This window comes from Plodia interpunctella, chromosome 29, assembly GCF_027563975.2.
Source record: "Plodia interpunctella isolate USDA-ARS_2022_Savannah chromosome 29, ilPloInte3.2, whole genome shotgun sequence".
NCBI classification, from domain to species: domain Eukaryota; kingdom Metazoa; phylum Arthropoda; class Insecta; order Lepidoptera; family Pyralidae; genus Plodia; species Plodia interpunctella.
In genome coordinates this window covers 3,888,064-3,912,071 of record NC_071322.1, presented here as the reverse complement: position 1 = coordinate 3,912,071, position 24,008 = coordinate 3,888,064, and the positions used below count along the sequence as shown (strand labels likewise).

At 35.6% G+C, this 24,008-nt stretch overlaps 1 protein-coding gene across 1 annotated transcript; it reads right to left on the bottom strand.

Annotated features, from left to right (window-relative positions):
* Positions 1–443: 443 nt before the first annotated feature.
* Positions 444–21,550, bottom strand: RSG7 (Regulator of G-protein signaling 7). The gene is made up of 17 exons (XM_053766394.1): positions 21,373–21,550; positions 20,906–21,176; positions 20,181–20,328; positions 18,950–19,036; positions 18,138–18,298; positions 17,123–17,181; positions 15,526–15,668; positions 14,424–14,504; positions 12,328–12,441; positions 11,458–11,545; positions 9,258–9,393; positions 8,571–8,684; positions 7,772–7,900; positions 6,127–6,255; positions 4,293–4,356; positions 3,962–4,054; positions 444–2,234 (listed from the first exon to the last, which is right to left on the bottom strand). Exons 2-17 carry the CDS (start codon positions 20,965–20,967, stop codon positions 2,169–2,171), a joined length of 1,674 nt encoding a protein of 557 aa, XP_053622369.1. The 5' UTR covers positions 20,968–21,176; positions 21,373–21,550; the 3' UTR covers positions 444–2,168.
* Between the last annotated feature and the right edge of the window lie 2,458 nt (positions 21,551–24,008).

Genomic DNA, 24,008 nt, shown 5'->3' with positions numbered 1-24,008 from the left:
TAACAAATCAAATTGTATTTTTTATATTAAAAGAAAAACTACGAATCACGAAAAGTCGTGGAATAAAAGTTGCTTGTTTTGATGTACCCGAGTAGTCTTCAAGAGGTCTCGTGTTTGATACCAGCGTCCCTGTGTTATATAATAGGAGACCAAGTACATTACATACAAGTAGTACATTGTAATAAGGATATCATAAATATGTAGATATAGATTTTACATTATATGTTATGTCATGTAGATAATTTATATACTCGACGAAAATAAAATAATAATATTAGATTAAAATATTGTTTACATCCGGTATATATTCAAACCTATAATATTTATACACTATATAATCGTATTGTCTATTATATAAAACAATTATTTTATTTACAACGCCTAATTGAAAAATGAGATGTTTTTATCGAATAAAAATTAAAAGTCTCGGTCAGTTTTATATATTTTTAATTCCCTCCGATAGTGACCTCTAAATAAGCTTTGGTTATTAATTGTTTTTTTTATCATAATTTTATCAATAGAGTAATTGCCAGGATAAAAAATTAAACAAACACGTATGGAAACACAATGTTTTGAGATTATAAATTGATCATGATCAATATAATTTATTATTTATTTTCAAAATTAAGTTAAATGCGTGTGTGACATATAGAGCTACTTTATGTTTAACTAGCTTTTGTCCACAACTTCGTTTGTGAGTAAAAATCAGTTTCCCGTGGAAATTCCAGGGAACCTCTTCTGAGTGCTCCCCTACACTGTCCTAGGAAGCCACCACACACACCAGATTTCAGCTTTCTACGCCCAGTAGTTTCGGCTGTGCGTTGTCTGTCAGTCAGTCACTCAGTAACGCAAGAGTTTTATATATATATAGATATGCATGATGCCATTGCCTGTAATCGATTGTACAATAAGATTAAATATTTTACATGTTTCATTAAATGTATTGTTTTACTAATTGTAGACAAACCTAATTAATATATAATAAACAAAAATAACAAATATAATTTGACTTGTTGGCAATTACACCGTTGATGTAAATATAGAATATGCGCGCGCATGTTCAAAATTATTTGCAATATTTTATTAACTGTATTCACTTTAGTATTACAATATTTAAACTTTACTAGCCTACTATAGTTCAATCCTGGGCAGTGGTCCACCGCAGTTGGGGCAGTTGTCCAACGTGGTTTAACTAGTGGTTCAACTATTTTCAAAGTTGGACAACTGTCCCGTTAAAGATCCGTGGTCCAACTAATTGGACCTAGCAGTTGGACCACTGTCTCGGGCAGCTTGGTTGGTTTTACTGTGTATATTGATTAAAATTTTGTTTTTGTTTTTTGAAGCTGGATTATTTAATGTAAATTATCACTTAAGAATATAAACTAAATACAGGCATATTTCCTATTGGCTTGTGTTTAAACAAAATCACATTTTAAATAAAAATATTTTTTTAAATACATACAATTTCGTTATACCAAAAAGAAATTGTATTTGGCAGATATAACACACAGGTAAAATGGACTTTATATTGATAAATTTAAGGTTTAAAATGGCCTGGAGCGTTTGTAAATAAATATTCTACTAGATTATGACTAAAAATCATTTATACAAAGGCCTTAAAATGCCGATATTTTTTTTGCTATTTGTAACTTTTTTTTTAAAAGTATACATTTTTTGGCTGTTTTAATACTTTTTAGAAATTTTTAAATTCAATTCAGTAAACTTGTATTTTTCATGTAAATTTTTGCCTCCTTAAGAATAATTCAAAATTAAGTTTTTATTTTTTTTTAAATTACATAATGTTTAAATTATTGCTTTTTTCTGTAAAAAAAAAATAGTGTTGTCATCAACATAAGATTTAAGAAATCAATTTAAATAAAATAATTTTGTTTTTATTATTTGCTTTATCACGGTTAAAATTAGCAAAATGTTTATTACAAGAATATATGAAAATAGAAAAAAAAAATGGTTTTTTTTTTCTCTTATATATGCCATACCGAATATGTATGTTTATTCTCCAAACTCACCAATAAAAAAATAAAAACTAAAAATAAAAAATAAAAAAGAGAGACATACCACAAAATTCAATTCCTTACAACTTCATAATTTTGCTTTCGAATAACACAACCTATTTTACCCGACTGCCACCCGACGAGAGGGTAAAGTTTTCAATTGGCTGACGTATCCTTTCGCGCTGTGAACGACACGATTGAGCGAATGCCTTTGACTGAGGTCTGAAAAAAAAAGTTTATTACAAAAACATTCTGTTTTTAACCTTCGACGCAAATAGAGGGATGTTATATGTATGACCGCTAAGTGTGTCTGTGTACGTGGCACCGTAGCTCATCAACGGGTTAACCGATTTGGATGCTTCTTTTTATTTGATAGCAAATTTTTATTGCGGTGGTTCTTAGATATGTTTCATCAATTTCGGTCGAGCCGTTCAAAAGTTGTAGCGGAATGTATATTAGAAGTCGGGGGGTTTTTTAATTTGTCTAACAAATAAACTTGTTTCTGTTTCTTATAAAATCACAACAATCTCATATTTTACGATTTCATAGCAAAAAAATATACTATTAAGATTTTGATGGCCACCGTTTTCGGTTTAATAATCTGTGACTACATTGTGTGATGGAAAACTGTAATACTTTGCAATGAACTCCTTTATCTAGTGTACAATAATTAGTACAGTAAAAATATTAAAGAGGATTTTTTTAGTTTTCGCTAATCTTCTTCATAGTCGTATTCCTCACGGCTGAGGGTCGTGATAATTACGTGGAATTAAACACACACAACAACTTTCTTGGCATTATTAATGGAGTGGTTTGCCATTGCCTTCTCCATTTCACACACAAGTTAATAATCAACCAGTGTGCAGGTTTCCTCACGATGTTTTCCTTCACCTTAGTTTTCGCTAATAAACAATAGAAATTGGTAATTAATGTGATGGTGAAGCTAGTGTGCTGTTATGTATCTCCTTAATCCATAATCCATACTAATAATATAAAAATACTTAAGAGATTTGCATTTTTGTGTGACGACCTCGGTGGCGCAGTGGTAAAGTTCTTGCCACTGAACCGAGAGGTCCCGGGTTCTATCCCCGGTCGGGTCATGATGGAAAATGATCTTTTTTTGTCTTGGATGTTTATCTATATATGTATTTGTTATAAAATATAGTATCGTTGAGTTAGTATCCCATAACACAAGTATAGTACTTACTTTGGGGCTAGCTCAATCTGGGTGATTTGTCCTAATATATTTATTTATTGTTATTATTATTATTAATTAATAAACTCAGACCGATTTTGATGAAATTTGCCATAGAGTCCGACGAACCATTAAGTAGTAACTTATACTTTTTATATATTAGACATGCAAAAATAAGTCTGATTGTTTGTTAACACTTCACACACTCTATCTACTCAACCAATCTTCTTGAAATTTCGTATATATATAATTAAGAGTATGGAGAAGGACATAGGGTACCTTTCATCCCGGAAAAAACAACTGTTCCCGTGGGATTTGCGAAAAACCTGTCGTGCATTATAGATGGCGCTGAATGCTAATAAAATAAACTTTGCAATAACAACACTAGATGGCGCTGTGTGTATTTTTAATGCGCTATGGATATGTTATTCCAACTATCCCAATCCAAAAAAACTGTTTCATTTAAAGGCATTTAAGCGGGCGAAGACGCGGGTAAACAGCTAATATTCTATGTTTGCTTTTAAGTATTAAAAAATATAAATTTTGTTCTAGAACAATCCAATAGTGACGATCACAAATCCGCAGGAGAGTGAGGAGGAGATACAGAAGAAAAATGTCGATGTTGCACACATGTAGTACGAAGTGTGGAGAAGGACATAGGGCACCTTTCAATCCGGAAAGATTGCTGTTCCCGTGGGAAAACCCACGCAGTCGAAGCTGCGGGCGGAACCTAGTGTATAAATGGAATATTTACCTTTTTCTTGGAGCCGTTCAAGTAATCCTTATACATTTCGGAGCGGAGGTACCGGGAATAGCTGTCCGACTTCATCAGGTGGTACACGTGAGCCTGAGAGAGAGAGAGAGAGAGAGTGAGAGAGAGAGAAATGTATACAGGGTGATTTCTTATACATTGGCATTATTTTAGCAAAACGCTCAGTCGATGCTACTGAACAACTTTTCGTATTATAATTTGTGAATATCTACATAATTATAAGAATCATCGTCAAGTTATTGTTAATTATCGTCAGGTTATTCTACGGTGACGAAGTCGCGGGCAAACAGCTAGTTATTAATAGATCACTCACCTGCGCCTGATCAAAACAATATCTATCGGCCGCGCCCGATTCCACCTTGGTTCTAGTCAATTCGCTGTAACAAGGATAGGGTGTTGACAAAGAATTGTAAAAAATATGTATAATCTAGATAAAATAGATATATTTAGGATCGTTATGATAATCCATAGACTGTAACAATGCAGCTGGATCTAAATACCAAGATTTAAACTTGGTTGGAAAGTCCGTTTTCAAAAAGTATGAAATTATAAAAACAAACTCGACCATCACATAAAACTAAAATTTTGTAACAATTTTTATTAAGAAGTAATCTCCTTATACGTAATATTTAATGTAGCTGTCGAACAAACACAATCAGTCTTCGCGAACATTTTACCAAGTTGTGACGTCACTTGTTCGTATCATTTCGTATGGAGCGTTTGGACGAGTCAAAAAATGTGTGATTTTATTTTTGTCGTATCTTTGAAAGTATTGTCATTATCACAGTATTTTTTCACTGGTGTGTCTAATGATATAAGAGCCTTCGAATTCAAATGTCAACTAGCCTATTATATTTTATGTTATTTTTTCATTTAATACATTATCGAAGGTCTAACAGACATGCTACATGGCTTAGTAAATAAGTTGCGATTTTTTTTTAACACAAATAATGCATATTTAGGTCTCAGAAGCAAAATAAACAGTATTTTAGAAAAAAAAAATGCAGTATATTATTTTAACGTTTCTAACGAACGCGGCAAATCGCGTACGCACGCTGACCCATGCACGTGAGTGTCACTGTCAGCCGTCAGATCAGACGTGACGCGGATGTTTGACATTGACAGATTAATTCCGAAATTCCACAATGAAATTTTGCGTATTTTTACAGATATCAGCGCTCAGCCTCAGTCACAGTTATAACAATATAACAAATGTAATGTTCTTATGTAGTTTATATACTTTATTATTGCTCAACAGGAAAAAGTATAATTTAATTCAATTCTTTTCTTTCGTGAACACACATTGGAAGCTTCTCTACGTCCCGCCATAAGCCATACGAAATTTTTGTCATAGGTTTTACAAACATAATATTCATACAATTTGCACTATAAAGTGTCTACATAATTTATCTAATTGTCACACATAATTACATTAAAAGATTAATTTCATTAAATTATTAGATATTTTAATGTAATTATGATGAATTGAAATTATCATTTAGATATTCAGTAACAGGATAATAAGCTTTTTTGATAAGTAGCTTTGATAGTTCCCTCTTTAAGGTATGTAAGTTATTTGTATGTCCTAGCTTTGCAGGCGATTTAATGTACAGCTAAACTATTAGTGAAAAACTTTAGTTACACAAATGGACTTTGCGAACCGTAGCTCTAAGCTCGATAGAAAAAAAAAAATACCGTTAAATTTGGAACATGTCACTATAATTTTACATCTGGCCGTATTCTATCACCATTAGAAAGGTACATTATCCAATATTGCTATAGGCTATATTTTATCTCAAAATTCCGAAGGGAGCGAAGCCAACGGGCAACATCTAGTATATCAATATAAACGTAACGGTTTTCTAGCTGTTAAAAAAAACAACTGTTCTATCTCTCTATTTGAATATATTTCAATTGGACTGAAAGCACAATATATGTGTGTAGACGGCAAAAAACTAAGAATCTACTTGTTTTAAAAGTTGACGTTTCTTATATGTTTCAGATTGTTGTACGTTTTTATATCTAGTAGGAAATATATTAGTGTTATTATAAGATCAAGTACCAAGGTACCACCAAGTAAACCAAAGTACCTAAAAGACCGAAACTCAACTCAATTTGTGTAATAACAAAAAAAACTATAAACGAACCGACTGGCTGCGTCGATGTTGACCGGCGACGGAGCGTCGGAGGCCAGGAACTCCTTCCATATCTCCTTGGCGCGAGCTGAGACGCGGCGTATCGGTAAAGCTTTCAGCTCTTGCACCGCCAGCCAGAATCTGAAAATTCGAATGGTGTGTTTTGGCCAAGTATACTTGCTTCCGGCGAAGGAAAACTGCACACCGATTGACAGTTTAAATAAAATCTATATAACAAAACTCTTGCGTTACTGTGACAACGCACAGCCGAAACTACTGGGGCGTAGAAAGCTGAAATCTGGTGTGTAGCTTCCTAGGACAGTGTAGGGGAGCACAGAGAAGAGATTTCCTGAAATTCCCACGGGAAACGGATTTTTACTCACATACGAAGTTGTGGGCAAAAGTTTGTAATAAATAAAATTAAATGAACATTTATTGTTCTCGCGATGTACAAGGACGCCTTTTGATATTTGAGTTTTAATATTTTTATTATATAATCATGTGATTTTGGTAATGATTCTCCTGGATCGGAGACTTAGTTACTGAAATAGGTTCCTAATGGAACCTGTGCTAGAGGTAGTACAAGTACATGCTTATGGCATAATAATTTGGGCGAAAGAAAAAAAAAACTTTCTATCTTTGAGAAAAAATGACGACCTCGGTGGCGCAGTGGTAAAGTGCTTGCTCCTGAACCGAGAGGTCCCGGGTTCGATCCCCGGTCGGGTCATGATGGAAAATGATCTTTTTCTGGTTGTTATCTATATATGTATTTTTTATAAAATATGGTATCGTTGAGTTAGTATCCCATAACACAAGTCTCGAACTTACTTTGGGGCTAGCTCAATATGTGTGATTTGTCCTAATATTTATTTATTTATTTATTAAACAAAACAGTTCCCTAGTGGGTACGCGACTACCTGCCATTAGACGGCGGTAAGTCGTCGTAAAAGTCATGTCAGATGCCTTTAGGCGACTTGAATAAAATCTGATACCAGTGTTAGCGATAACACACTCGATATGATGATGATGAGTAATTTGTAGATATTTGTAGAAGTGTAGATCCTTATAAAACTAAGTTCTCTGTCGCTTCTGTCTGTCTGTCTGAAAGTAAAAAACGAATGAACGGATTTTTATGCAGTCTTCACCAATAGATAGTGCGATTCCTGAGGAAGGTTTAGGTGTATCCTTTACTGTTTTTACCCGAGCGACCGTTATTAGAAAACTCTAACTTTGTGAACTGACCTTGTAAGACCTGAACTTTGTGTAAAAGTGTAATTATAGTGTAATAGTGTACATAAAAGTATAAAAGTGTAGATAATAGTGTAAAAGTGTAGATAATAGTGTAAAAGTGTAGATAATAGTGTAAAAGTGTAGATAATAGTGTAAAAGTGTAGATAATAGTGTAAAAGTGTAGATAATAGTGTAAAAGTGTAGATAATAGTTTAAAAGTGTAGATAATAGTGTAAAAGTGTAGATAATAGTGTAAAAGTGTAGATAATAGTGTAAAAGTGTAGATAATAGTTTAAAAGTGTAGATAATAGTTTAAAAGTGTAGATAATAGTGTAAGACTGTAGATAATAGTGTAAAAGTGTAGATAATAGTTTAAAAGTGTTGTAGTCCCGGTGAAATAACTGGAAAATACACGAGTGGCACTCACTTGAGATTCTCCCCGCTGAACTCCTTGGAGAGGAACTTGGCGAAGTGATCTCGTCCCGCCGCGTCCTGCAGCAGCTCCCGCAGGCCGAACGACCAGCGCCGCACGCGCCGCAGCGGCAGCGGGTCCTTGCTGTCACGATATTGATACGGTTATCATTTTTAAAAGTTCAACAAGGACATGAATTAGTTTTGCTGCTATCTAGTAGCTAATTAGTATTTTGGAGTTTGAAATAATTAATCTGTAATGTTAATTCTACGGATGATTAACGTCTCGCCGCGGCTTCGCTCGGGTGAAACCACAGAGCGTTTCGTCATTACAATTTACTCAAATTTCAACAAGGACAAGAATTCGTTTTGCTGATATCTGATATTGAAAGATTTAATATGTAATGTAAATTTTATGAATGACAACCATAATAAAAAGTAGCCTATTTTACTCCTATAAAGGTATCGTCTAGAGACAGTAGTTTATTCATTGAGTTTATTCATTACAAACAAAAATACAAATATTTCCTCTTTATAATATTAGTATGGATTGATTTTGGTAATGATTCCTTCCTCGAGGAAATTGACGGATCGTAATGACTGAGAAATACCCGTATGTACTTAAAGTTTTTGTATAGATCACAGTTAAATTAGATTTATATATGTTCTATAGCTTTGTTGAAGGCGAATCTGCTGCGAGAGTCGATAATGCAATCACGGTTGTCGCTAATTATGATGATTGTTAATTAATTGATGATTGATTAGTGATCGCTTGATGATTGATAGACTGATTGATTGATTAATGATATTCATACCATTGCTTCTCCTGCTCCCACAGCTCTGTGGTGTCGCTGATCCATGGGTTCGGCCACTCGGGGGGAGTGAGGAACGCGTCATATTCAGCGTATTGCTCACAATACGCTATGAACCTGCAAAATAATACTTTATAGTTATGTGAGTTACGCAGGAGTGTTTATAAAAACTTGAAAAAAAAACAAATAATTTGTTAAAAAGAATATATAATATAGAATGAATAATCCTGATTTCTAGACTTAATTATGTAAATCATGTCAATTTGATATGTGTATGTTTATTTTGTTCCTAAAAAATGACAAAATTGTCGTTTACTTGTAAATAAACGTTGATGTAATGAATCTTTTGAAGCGGCGGTTAAGACGCCCGCCTGTGGATCGAAAGGTCCCAGTTTCATATCCAACTCGTGTCAATGAGTTTGTATACCAATCTGACTCATATATAGTAGTTTTCATCGACCACCACTTGCTTCCGGCGAAGGGAAACATCGCGAGGAAACATGCACACTGGTGGACAGTTTAGTTACCTGCGACTACCTGCCGCTAGATGGCGGTAAGTAGTCGTAAAAGTCATGTGAAGCCTTTAGGCGACTTGAATAAAATCTGACACCAGTGTTAGCGACAACACACTCGACATGATGATGATGATTTATCTAATAATAAATTATTGATCTATATATATATACTCACATCTCAGCGACTTTGCTGACTTTGACGTTTCGTCTCTCGATCCTCGCCCTGAGCATAGTCAGCTGCCTCCTGGCGGCCTCGATCTGCTGCTCCAGCGCCGGCGCCGGCGCCGCCGCGGACGGTTGGGAGCTCTCTCCTGGGAAATATAAATAAATTCATGATGTAAATTCGTCCTCCTAATTTTTAATATATGTATAAGACCTATATTTGTTAATTGACGTCCATGGAGAAAAGGCTGCGGTGAAGTTTGTTGCGCCGCTTCTTCTTCACCTGCGCTTTGGAAGCCGGCAGTAGACTTCGTTTAAGTAATTTTTTTGACGTCAATAAGTGATGTATATCATCCTAAATTGAATATAGAAATTTGAATTTAAAAATAATAATTATATATATTAATTAGGACAAATCACACAGATTGAGCTAGCCCCAAAGTAAGTTCGAGACTTGTGTTATGGGATACTAACTCAACGATACCATATTTTATAACAAATACATATATAGATAAACATTCGAGACCCGGTCCAATCAGAAAATGATCATTTTCCATCATGACCCGACCGGGGATCCAACCTGGGACCTCTCGGTGAAGAGGCGAGCACTTCACCACTGCGGCACCGAGGTCGACAAATATCTCACTATTTATTACACCGTATGTAAGAATGACTATGGCAAAATCATCGTTTTGGCGGAACGATTGAGCCGTAATAAAAAAAAAAGAAGAATATTCATACGAAACTAGCTTTTGTCCGCGGCTTCATCCGAGTTAATTTCATAGTAAAATCTCGGTCATTATTTTATCATAGCGTATTCTGTAAGACTGATAAAAAACATATATGATTCAAATTAGTCTTTTTTCTCGTCTTTAGTTTAATTTACTATTTTCCGTTACGCGTCTCGTCTCGCAACTTGCCCAATCACACTTCCCGTTTCCTTCCATGTAGGGATGTAGAATATTTTATTTATTTTCCATTATTATTAATATTATTTTTAACTTTTTCTACTATAAACTTATTTATATTTTATTTATACTTTGGGAGAAGATTAATACCTACTTAATTAATTATTATATTAATGTTATTATAATATACTTTACTTTAATATTAATTACTATTTATTATAATTATTCCATGTAGGGATCTCGTATCGTTTCCTATATATTGTCCCACCACGTTTTTCGCAATGTGTCCCGTCTCGTTTCCCGCTGCTTGCCTCGCCCATTGACCACTACGTGTCCCCTTCCCATTTCCCGCTACGTCTCCCACTCCCGCTTTCTGCAACGCGTGCCGTCCTATATTCCACGACGTATTACGTCCCGTTTTTTTTATTAACCACAAACGTAAATCAAACATGTTACGGTCTCTCTTGAAAAATAATGAAGTTACATATAAATTTTCACCCCTACATCATTCCCCTAGAGATGCAATTTTCAAAAAATTGATAATACATTATTATATTTTCTTCTTCCTCTTGCTTAACACAAGTTGTTTTCAATTCAAAAATGATAAAGAGTATGTTTACCAAAACTCAGCTCTTTATCTTGAAAATTGTGTTAAGTCCCATACAATTTATCGACCCCTTTTGAAGGGGTTGAGTGTTAATTTTCAGAAAAATCTTCAACAGGAATTCATTAATTTGTTGTAAACAACTAAAATCCAAATTTTCAAGTCACTAACTTTAACGGTGTAGAACTTTCATATAAAAATTTTTCACCCCCTTGGGGGTAGAAATTCCAATAGTCCTCTCTGCTCCCCTATACTGTCCTAGGAAGCTACACACCAAATTTCAGCTTTCTATGCCCAGTAAATTCAAATCATTTATTCAGAAATTAGACCTTCACAGGCACTTTTTCTCGTCAATCTTTATATTTATAGTTATTTCTCACAAGCTACAAACTACTCGCATTTCGGAATGTAGTTTCGGCTGTACGTTGTCTGTCAGTCAGTCAGTAACGCAAGAGTTTTATATATATTTTTTCACCCCTTTCAACTCTTTCGGGGTAGAAATTCCAAAAATCCTCTCTTAGTGCTCACCTACACTCCCCAGGGAACCTACATGCCAAATTTCGACTTCCTACGCCCAGTAGTTTCGGCTGTACGTTGTCTGTCAGTCTGTCACACAGTAACGCAAGAGTTATATATTATAGATATTTTCAAAATCTGTTACATTGTTTTCTTAGTGTAAATGTATAATTTTAAGAACTCACCATTTTCTTTGACGACAACATCGACATTTTTCTTCTGTATCTCCTCCTCACTCTCCTGCGGATTTGTGATCGTCACTATCGGATTGTTCTAGAACAAAATTTATATTTTTTAATACTTAAAAGCAAACATAGAATATTAGCTGTTTACCCGCGTCTTCGCCCGCTTAAATGCCTTTAAATGAAACAGTTTTTTTTGGATTGGGATAGTTGGAATAACATATCGATAGCGCATTAAAAATACACACAGCGCCATCTAGTGTTGTTATTGCAAAGTTTATTTTATTAGCATGCAGCGCCATCTATAATGCACGACAGGTTTTTCGCAAATCCCACGGGAACAGTTGTTTTTTCCGGGATGAAAGGTACCCTATGTCCTTCTCCATACTCTTAGTTATATACATACGAAATATCAAGAAGATTGGTTGAGTAGATTACGCGTGAAGTGTTGAACAAACAAAGAAACTTACTTTCGCATTTATAATATTAGTTGAAATGCTATGAAAATGGTATTAATGCTTTCGCAATTTGAGAGAAAAAACTTAATAAACGTGCAATTTTATTTAATTTAAATTGTATTATTTACTAGCTATCGTCCACGGCCCCGTCCGTTTAGGAAATAAATATATTAGGACAAATCACACAGACTGAGCTAGCCCCAAAGTAAGTTCGAGACTTGTGTTATGGGATACTAACTCAACGACACTATATTCTATAACATATACATATATAGATAAACATCCAAGACCCAGGTCAATCTAAAAAAGATCATTTTCCACGTTGAGCTGATCCGGGGATCGAACCCGGGACCTCCAGTGCAGCAGTCTGTTATGATCATTAGGCCACTGAGGTCGTCGTTTATTAATACAATACCTTGAGATTGTTCTGTAAGATCAACTCCTGCGCTTGCTTCAGACGTCTTTCCTTCAGAGCGTTGATGCGCGAGAGCTTTCTGGGGTCCAGTTCCGTTGTGTTCACACAGCCTGGCTGCAGGTACAAATATTTTGTTCAATATTCACATAAATACCAGAGGGGTTAGTGTTGGTTAGCATTTTACGCCTCACCATCGAATCGATTCGAAGTGAAACGCAGCGAACCAATGACATAGGCGTGTGGTTGTCGTTGCATCACAATGGCGCAATGTGATTGGTTCGCTGTGTCTCGTTTCGAATCGCGAATTCAATGGTTGAGTGTAGTGCTAACCCGCACTTCGCCCACAGAACACAGTTGCAATCAATCTATCAATATATGAATTTAAGAACGACATTACGACTAAAAATGCTAAAGTTCAATTGCCGCTTGATTCCAGATTATTTTTCATGTCATTATAATAAGTTAAAAAGCGTGTGTGACGTGTATAACAAATCCATTTAAATGCTAAAGTCATCATCATGTCGAGTGTGTTATTGCTTACACTGGTGTCAGATTTAATGGAAGTCGCCTAAAGCCATCTGACATGACTTTTATTTATTTTATTTTTATATAAGACTTTATTGTTCCAAGTAAAAACATACTTATAAACAAATGGCGAACTTAATGCTATAAGCATTCTCTCCCAGCTAACCATTAGGAGAAACAGAGAAAAGTTGTGCGGCGCAAAAATATCTTAAACACAAATAAGTACTACCACATACTAAAATACAATAATAACTACATATATATAAAATATAAATATAAATAGCAAAGCATATATACATAAGACTTTTACGCCATCTAGTAGCAGGTAGTCGCACACACACACTAGTGAACTAAACTGTCCACCAGTGTGCAGGTTTCCTCGCGATGTTTCCCTTCACCGGAAGCAAGTGGTGGTCTACGAAAACAACTACACACGAGTCAGATTGGTGTACAAACTCATGTGGCGCGAGTAGGATTCGAACTTGGGGCCTTTCGATCCACAGGCGGGGGTCTTAACCATTACACCACCACCGCTTCGTAAATCTAAATGCTAAAGTAAAACATAAAGAACATTCCTTGGAAAATATGGTTGCCAAATGCGTATAAATAGGTATATTTTGGCAGATTAATTGTATTATGGCGTAATAATACCGTGATGTAACTCTCGCACTAGTACGTAACAAACCTCTGTGGATTTAGCCTATTGCATTATGTGTATTGCTTTTAAAATTATAATAACAATAATATATATGTCGGATCAGGACTCCGATCTTGTTCATTTGCCATAATTATAAATTGAATTGTTAAGTAAAATCACAAATATTACACACTACACTTTATTACCACTAACACATACATTGTTCTTTAGTTCTATACTAAGTCTATCTGTCACTAACACTAAGTCTATCTGTTACAAATCTAATTTATCATTAAATAACTACACAATCTGAACACTACGAAAACAGCAGTTTATCAGTGCGCGCACGCGTCTATCCAAGCTCGCCTTGAATGGTGACTGAAGCTTTCCTGTTTCATCGCGTCGTCGACTACACCGATACTCTGCTAAGCAACACGTATCTTTAGCTATACGTATTACTTGCGTTTTATATATATATATACTGAATGACTGACTGACATATTAACGCAAAGCCCAAAACGCTGAGTCTAGAAACTTCAAATTTAGCACGTAGCTTCCTTATGTGGTCTAGTGGTCTACAAAGAAAGTATACAAGTGACATTTGTGTAAATAGTAGTGTACAAATGTAGACATTACAGTATAGACAAGTGTAAACATTGTTGTAAATAGTGTAGATTAGTGTACAAGTGCAAATTTTAGTGTAGACTAGCTTTTTCGCACAACTTCGTATGTGAGTAAAAACCTGTATCCCGTGGGAATTTCAGGAAATCCCTTCTCAGTGCTCTCCTACACTGTCCTAGGAACCTACACACCAGATTTCAGCTTTCTACGCCCCAGTAGTTTCGGCTGTGCGTTGTCTGTCAGTCAGTCAGTCACACAGTAACGCAAGAGTTTCATATATATATATTTGGCTGTGTTAATTATAAATACACACCATGGGTCGATGAACATCCCAGAACGCTCGCTCTTGGCTGTCCAGAACTTTCCGCTCCAGTTTGTCTCGCTTCTTGTCCACCTGTGAGCAAAATATACACGACTAGATGTTGCCCGGGGCTTCGCTCCCGTGGGAATTTTGAGATAAAATATAGCGTATAGCAATCTTGGACAATGTACCTTTGAAATGGTGAAATAATTTTTGAAATCGGTTCGGTAGTTTCGAAGATTACCCGCCTCAAACATACAAACTCACAAACGCTTAGATAGATAGATAAAACATTTATTTGTAAAACAACAACACAATACACAACCAGACTAAAAACACAAAATAAAACACAGTATTCATAAGAGCAAGTGTTCTGTGTTGCAGCAATACAAAAAAGCTCATCTCAGTACACATATCACCCAGAGGGGCGATACACTGAATCAGTGTGCGAATGGTGTGTGTGTGTGTATAATAACAGTGAGGAAGGAGATATATAACTACGACTTACGCTTACCTCTTTATAATAATAGTATATATAGAACCCACTAATTACATAGTATAAAACATAGTCGCCTTCCGCGTCAGTTTCTAAGCTACTTTTTATAAACTGCAATAATTGTTTGTCTATTTCATGTTTCCATTGTCAATGTTTTCTGGAATTCAAGTTCAAAATTCTTTATTCGATTTAGGATGATATACATCACTCATTGACGTCAAAAAATTACTTTAAGTCTACTGCCGGCTTCCAAAGCGCAGGTGAAGAAGAAGCGGCGCAACAAACTTCACCGCAGCCTTCTCTCCAAGGACGTCAATTAACTAATGTGGATCACATCTATACTATTATTATAAAGAGATAAGAGTTTGTGAGTTTGTATATTTGAGGCGAGTAATATCCGAAACTACGGAACCGATTTCAAAAATTCTTTCACAATTACAAAGGCACATTATCCAAGATTGCTATAGGCTATGTTTTATCTCAAAATTCCCACGCGAGCGAAGCTCGAGCAACATCTAGTATTTTTTTAATTTAATGGGTTTACGCAATTTTGTTTACAACAATATCTATATATCAAAAATGCCCACGACAGAAAGAGATAAAACTATATATACCTACCTTGCTCTGAGCCTCCGCCTGCATGAAGATAAACTCCCACTTTCTGGAGAACATCTTCTGTAGTCTCGCAAGTGATTCAGCTTCGTAGTCCGCCAGTTCTAAACGAGCTTTGTTTTGCATCGTGCGCTTGCACAGATACACAGCTGAAACGAATATGTGAAATATATATACCATCGAAAACATGCTGCAAAAAGAACCAAATCTCCGCAAGCCGCAGGCAAACAGCTGGTTTAAAATAGTTTGAAAAAATTGTATACTATAGAGAGTATTACTGCACATTTATCCCGCCAGAGCACAGCACTGTATGTTAGGTACACAAAAGCTTTGCCGCCTTTTGCTATGTCGATTAAAACGTTCATTTTAGTATACTTTATTAATCCTTTCATTATGTAAGCATTCGTTTGTGAAAATATACAACACTGTAGCATATTCGGGTGCCGGAATATTGGGTAAAATCGTTTGCCATAATATAAAAAAAACTTCGAAAACTATGGGATACGCCTCACGCTGTGAAATTTTCGAGCCAGTAAACGGTCGAAAAGAAGCTCTGAACACTTCACACGTGAAGACTTATTAAAATATGGACTTCATACAGGTAAGATCTTCAAAATCAAGCTTATATCAGTTTATGACCACAGTTGACGACATAATGCACAACATAACCTCAAATAGTGTTATTATTTTCAGAATAATCCACTAAATCCTTCATTTTTCCTTTAAACTCGCACCACGATTGCGTAGAAGGTATTTTTGGTCGTAAATCAGCAACAATATTGAAAATTGGCGCTTTTTTGCCTCCATTGGCAATGTTTGTGTACCTTAGTTGTACCAGTAGCGCCATCTGCGCTGAGCTTTGCGTAATATGCTCTCAAATTCAAATCATTTATTAAGAAATTAGACCTTCACAGGCACTTTTTCTCGTCAATTTTTATATTTATAGTTATTTCTCACAAGCTACAAACTACTGGCATTTGGGAACGACCACTGCTGAGAAGAAATGCCGAAAGAACTCATTTGAACAGTGTTGGTCCCTATCATGCCAGATCGGCTTACCATTATTGTTTCTTACAATGTTTTTTTTTTCTAATAATATATAAAAGTACATAATGTACATAGTCAAAAGGTATATCAAAACAGGTTATGATTGTGATCCGAGTGCTGATTATAATATATATATATATATATATATATATATATATATATATATATATATATATATATCGACGTGAAACACAATTAACTGTGAAGGTCTAATTTCTTAATAAATGATTTGAATTTGAATTTCACTATCATTACCACTACAGTAAATAATTATTTGTTAGACAAATTAAAAACTAAACGAAAATAGGTTCACCCGTTTGGGAGCTACGATGCCACGGACACACAGACAGACACGTTAAACTTTCCTTAACCTCTGTTTTTGTGTCGGGGGTGAAAAACAAAGTCGCTTCAGGCTGTCTATACATATGTATGCTTAGATCTTTAAAACTACGCAACAGATTCTGATGCGGTTTTCACCGTTCCACAACATTGAGCCGGGGTTGAAATCGAGTCGGGTCGCTAGTTAAAACTATAGAAAATGAAAGTATATACCTACCATAATCAGTATTTTCCGGTTCCCACTGGTTAGATGGCCAAAAGTACGGAGTTTGAAATCTGAAACATTATAACGTAGCTTCAGTACCCTTGAGACGAGGCGTGAATGCTGAAAAAAACTTATATTATAAATGCGAAAGTAAGTTTGTTTGTCACCTCTTCACGCTCTATCTACTCAACCAATCTTCTTGAAATTTTGCACACATGTAGTTTGAAGTACGAAGAAGGACATAGGGTACTTTCATCTTGGAAAATTAACGCGCGCAAAAGCTAGTTATTAATTAAAAAATTAATATATACAATTAAAGTTATAAATAAATAAAAATTCGGAATTATTGGTTGTAAAAGTATAAACGTAGTAATTATAGATAATACTAATAGGGGCTTCGCTTCCGCGGGAACTTCGGGGTAAAATACATTTTACCCTATGTGTTATTCCAGGTTATATTTAACCCGTGGATCATAGAAGTGGATTATATAAGCAAATGTGTCCTACTTATATTATAAATGCGAAAGTTTGTGAGGATGTATGTGTGTTTGTTGTGTGTTTGTTGTTTGTGCTTTCACGCAAAATCTACTGGACGGATTGTTGTGGAATTTGGTACACGGGTAGAATATAATCTGGAATAACACATAGGGTACATTTTATACCGAAATTCTCAAGGGAGCGATGCTTCGGGGCGCAACTAGTTTATAATATAATTTAACGTTAATATGTCAGTATTGTGGCATGAAAGTAGGTGGAGCGCCTCCCACGACTCGGTCAGATTTAGGCGGAACTTGTGGCGTGAAAGTACTTTTGCAACATTCCTTTCGTCCACCAAGCCACTTGCGACGTAATTCTCAATCTAATTGCTAGAGTAAGTAAATTTTTTTTGATACGAAATTAGTGGCGTGTACTTTCGTGACATTACTTTCGTCTACCATGACAAGTCTAATTTAAGCCGGATTTACTTTTAGAATCTTGTGTCGCGAAAGTACTTTCGCGACACTAGTGTCACGCCAGCGGCACTCGCCTGTAATATGTGTTGTCGTTGTTGACGGTGAGACAGTGGTCGTCGATCGGGAACAGGTAGCCGTGCGCGGCCAGCAGGTGCGCCAGGTGCGGCGCCTCCCAGGGCTCCGTGAGGCTCAGGTGGCGCGCCAGCCACGCCACCAGGTCCGAACCGGTGAACACCTGGGTGGAAAGTGACATTAAAGACATAACTTTTAATTAAATATCTTTTTTTGGACAAATTTAAAATTTAAGACTTTCAATATTAAAACTTCGCTACAACTTTTGAACGGCTGTACCGATTTTGATCGAACATATCTACGAAACATCGCATAAAAATTTGCTATCAAATAAAAAAAAAAAAAACCGCATCCAAATCGGTTCACCCGTTGATGAGCTACGGTGCCACGCATACAGACAGACGGACACACTTAGCGGTCAAACTTATAATACCCTTCTTTTTGCGTCGGGGGTTATAAACGGCCAAGCGCGAAAGGGTTACGTTCAATTTATAGAATTCTTATGCCAGCTCCACACTATCGTCGAATAGAGACACACGCCGACGCGAATGCGTGAACATAGCGTAGTTAGCATTAATGCTTTTATTTACCGCAATGAAAAACCAGCAATTTATACCGAATCCGCCAAAATTTGGGAAATTGTTACTTTTATTTATTTTTCCGGGATGAAAGGTACCCTATGTCCTTCTCCACACTTCAAACTACATGTGTGCAAAATTTCAAGAAGATTGGTTGAGTAGATAGAGCGTGAAGAATATTAGTTACGAAGGACAATAAATCTGTCTATCAGACCCCCCCATCGTACTGCACTTACCGAAGGTATCTTGGTCATGAAACTCTTCACAGTCCTCACCGGCACTCCGGTGTTCTCGTCCTGCATCTTCTCAATTATGGCTTCCATCTGAAAGTGCAACGATTTTTTAACAAGTATTGTTAATAAAACTTATTATGTCCTACCTAATCTGTGCCGTGACATACATATGTGGTCGTCCAAATGAAAAGGGACCTTATGGCGCCCGGCATTTACGCCATTATTGCCGTTGTTTTGTATTCGAACAACGGCAATAAAGACTTAAGTGCCAGCCGCCATAAGGTCCCTTTTGATTTGGACGGTCACACATATTTAGCTACCACAAATAAAACGTATATGGACATGTATACAATGGAAAACAAGTTTTTGTTGCTGCTACAGAACCCATAGTGAGCGTGTCCGACTTGCTCTTGGTAGGTTTCGTTTGAAAGTTATTTAAACAGTTTCAAACGGCTCAACACTTATGTTTTGTCGAAAACGCAACCGTAGCGACATTTAAATAGACGCGTGGCGCCATCTATTAGCATCTGAAAGCAGCATTACGTTTTATATATTATCTCTAATTCTCTTGTGAGAAACCTGTTTACATGTATGAAGTGCTATACTCAATAGTTTTATTTTTCAAAATTATACTGTTATTATCCAAAAGTCACCAACTTTGGTGCCTTGGTTCGACTGTGCTAGGTGCTAGCCTCTCTAGGGAACTCCTTGTTTCCGCGTTTAGGATGAGGTCAGGCCACGTTCCGGTAAACAAGTTCTTTTTTATGATGCGCGTGACTCGGTCAAATTTGTTTACTGTATGTAACAAGGAGGAGGACTTGAGAAATGTCTTGCTGGAATGTGGTCATTATTCTGCACTACGCGATAGATTTTTAGTCAAAGTGCCTGTGTGTAATGGATTGCTGAACATAGTGTTGAACAGTCCATAATCACAGGTGGCTAAATCCATTTATATCTTGTGGACAAGCATTGTGAAAGCTAGATAAGTTTATATTAGAGATCCCCCATGAGGCTGACATAGTCACACAAAGTGCACTGAAGTCTTGTCAAAAATTTAGAAAAAAAAAAAAATTATACTGCACAATTTTGTAGTGGTTAATTGAATACATCTATCTACCAAATATCAACCTTATAGGACCCATAGTCTTCAAATAGGAGGGTAAATAGGAAAACGGGCCCTATGGGCTCCGATGATCTATGACGAAAGAAGAAACAGTCGACAGTGGATACTTGCCTTCTTATATATGAGATAGTTGGGAGACTCCTCGGGTGACGGGATTGTTGACATCAGAGCTTGAACTCCTTTCGGTAGATTTGTTGCATCTTTTTTGTCTCTATCCTTTTCTTTCTCCTTTTCCTCTTTGACATATTTCGAATTATCCCTGAAAATAAAGGAATAAATTTGAATGATGAGCTCCAAGTCTCATCTTTATACTAGGAGGTTTTTTTGAAGACTCAAGCTGTATGAAGAACTCAAGTTGCTGTCGAAAAACTCAGGCTTGGCTTGATTCTTGACTCTAGAGTCTTGCATAATAGAATCTAGTCTAAAATTACACTGGATATACATATTTATGACATATTTGACAACCTCGGTGGCGCAGTGGTAAGGTTCTTGCCACTGGACCGAGAGGTCCGGGGTTCGATCCGATGATGGAAAATGTTCTTTTTCTAATTGGCCCGGGTCTTGGATGTTTATCTATATATGTATTTATTATAAAATATAGTATCGTTGACTTAGTATCCCATAACACAAGTCTCGAACTTACTTTGGGGCTAGCTCAATCTGTGTGATTTGTCCCAAAATATTTATATTTATTTATATTAGATATATTTTATTTTATTAGCCTAGTGTAACACTGCTGAGCAAAGGCCTCTTCTCTACTTTGCTATTAAAAAAAAAATTAAGAGAATGAGTCATGTTATTAATTTAAATTTTTTGATCAAAATTAATTTAAATACCTGGATGGGCCTTGCTGACAAGCCTTCTGTGCCGCCTTCTCAGAAGAGTTCATCGTAACCATTTTAGTTAAAAACTAGAAACACTTCGAAACACACAAAAAATATACGCGCCAATAAGTCATTTTGACATTTTGCTTTTACATTAAATTATATTAATATTTATTGAGACAATAAATATTCAATTTTAGCCTCTTATGACGATACAATTCGTATAATAATTATTAAAATTTAACACAAAATGCGTTTGCCCGAAACTTCATGAATGCTCCACCTGTAAGATTTATCGACGGAAAATAACAAAAGTTCAATAGTCCACCATACATTTTACATGAAATATTTAATTTTAGTGCATTAGTAACACACTCAGACACTATTTTTTAGTTCCATAAATAGATATTTGTACACAAAAGTTAACAAATAAATCGGAAAGATACGAGGCAGTGAAGAAATGTGATTTTAGAGTTTACCATGAGATTTAGAATCAATCCAACCACCACATACTTTCTATGTAAAGTTTATAACTATTTCCGTCAAATTTTATTCAGAAAACTAAATAAAAACATAAAATGTTTTAAATTCAACATTTCTTTAGCAAGAGCGAAAGACTAAACGTCAAATCTACGTTAGCCATTAAATCTTTTTGACAGATCTTTTCAGACAGAGACGGAAATATATAACTTAGATAAGAGAAAGAGGGATGTCGATTTTTCAATACTATAATCCGACTAAAACAGAAAGTAAATAAATAATTAGTGAAATGTATGAATCAATGGTGCTTCTACATTTTATCAATTGAATAACTTTGGAGATGGCGCATGTGTTTTGGAGTTTATTGAACGCCTTGTTTTGAGTTATTTTTAGATCAAGAAATACATTTCTATTACGGTTTTGAACTAACATTAGTCATTAAATACAAAATAGAGCTGAATATATAATGTACAAATATTTAAATAAATTCAGGTTTTTAAAATAAGAAGAAATTTAAATGTAGTTACATGTAGAACTTCATTTTTATGAAATATTTTAAGCTGTATGTAATAGATGTCGCTATGAACAGCAAAATCAACAAAAGGACGGAAGTATGTAACAGGAAGCTAGAAGAGCGAGTATTAAATGACCAATATTCTATAGTAACTATAGTAAGACTTATTAATGTAGTAATAATTTGCTGAAAATTGTCTCTATATTATGTCGTATTTTTTTTATTAAGCATTTTTAAGTTTCAGTATTAGTAATCGGAGATTAAATAACTACTTGTGTAAAATCTCCTCAACAGTTCAGCGGTCTCGAAGGCCGTTCACTTTCCGTTTCCGAGGTCGTAGTACATTCGACGGCACATCAAATCTACATATATTCCAAATTCACCTTTATGACCGTATTCAATAGAAGTCAATGTACAAAATCGACTTCTGGTTGGCTGTGCACGCTGTGCACCTTTTCTTGGCATTGACATAACTTCGTTGCAGCCAGGAAATTTTTATTTTGTTTTATTTTTTTAACGTTCCGTTCTTCAAAAGGAAAAATTGATCTCTGAGATGATCCTTATCGATCTTTTGTTTGACGTAAGTATACGTCGCTCTCCCTCCCTTCCATTTTCGTGGAGATCCTTAACATAACATATTATTGTTTGTTTTTTAATGATTTGTAGTATGTAAACTTATGGAAGTCCTCTGACGCGTCTCTCTGTTCGCGGTAAACACAAAAACTACTACAAATATCATGCGATTTTCACCAATAGTGTGATAAATTATACACCTAAATCTTCCTCAGGAACCACACTATCTATTGGTGAAAACCGTATGGAAATCCGTTTTAGTAGTTTCGAGAAAAGACAGACAGACGCGGCAAAGGACTTTGTTTTATAATAAGTAAGGATGCAGTCTGGTCCAGTACATCTAACAAGCCTATGACGTAGTTACGTTTCACGGTAGCTCCCTGAGCCGCTGAATATTTTTTTTTATATTAAAAAACATTACGTATTGCATATGTCTTTTTCGCCGGGGGTTAGATTACTCTTATCGTTCCTAGCTATATGTAAGTCTCGCTTATCATATTTTATTTACGTACAAATATCCTTATCAACCATGCACCCACTCATAAATAGGTACCTATCGCCGCTTAGATTATGGTAATATATACCTGTATATTTGATTATCGATGATTATTTTTCAATTTAAATCATTAAATGCTTTTTACAATTATTTTTTAACCCCCCACGCAAAAAGAGGGGTGTTATAAGTTTAACGTGTCTGTCTGTCTGGCATCGTAGCTCCCAAACCGATGAACCGATTTCGTTTTAGTTTTTTTTTTGTGTCATAGATAATTTTATCCCGAGTGCTCTAAGCCCATGTTTCATGAAAATCGCGGTGCGGCCGTTCAAAAGTTATAGCGAAATGAATATTGAAAGTCGGGGGTTTTTTAATTTGTCTAACAAATAAACTTGAACAATATTTATTGACTAAAAGCCCAAAAATCCTACTGCCTAAAAGGTGTTTTGGTCCATATCTCTATTCAAATTCAAAATTCTTTATTCAATTTAGGATGATATACATCACTTATTGACGTCAAAAATTACTTAAACTAAGTCTACTGCCGGCTTCCAAAGCGCAGGTCTTCCAAAGCCATCTATCAAACCAAACTTTATTTCTCTCTCGTCTCCGCATGTTCTCGGTTGCGTTCCGGTTGTGAAGCCGCGAAGCCCGGGGTCAGCTACAAAAAAAAAACTCAAAAATATTTGGTTCGTCTGTGATTTTACAACCGGCCGCGTGCCTGACTTCAACCCTCATTTTGAATGCTGCTGTTGCCTATCAGTTGCTTAGGCTGTGTGCACCTAAACCTTCCTTCGGAGTCACACCATTTATTGGTGAAAACGGGCAGCACATAGTTTAAGAGTTTATCGCGAACAGACAGACAGACAGATGCCGCAAAGGGCTTTGTTTTATAATAATATGTAAGGATGCGAAAGTTTGTAAGGATGTAAGTATTGTTTGTTACTCTTTCACGAAAAATCTTAAAGAAATTCGCAATTTTAAAGAACGATGTTGTTGAACGAGTATTTTCTATTCAGCACGATAAACTTTGTAACTTTGTTTCGTCGTGGGCC

Bases quoted from the DNA above. Each gene is read 5' to 3' on its own strand.
- RSG7 (XM_053766394.1), bottom strand. From the start codon at position 20,967: ATGGTTACGATGAACTCTTCTGAGAAGGCGGCACAGAAGGCTTGTCAG. The intron at 12,442-14,423 runs GTGTGTATTTAT...TTGTACCTGCAG, and splicing joins GGGATGTTCATCGACCCATG to CCAGGCTGTGTGAACACAAC. The intron at 11,546-12,327 runs GTATTGTATTAA...ATTTTGTTCTAG, and splicing joins TCTTACAGAACAATCTCAAG to AACAATCCGATAGTGACGAT.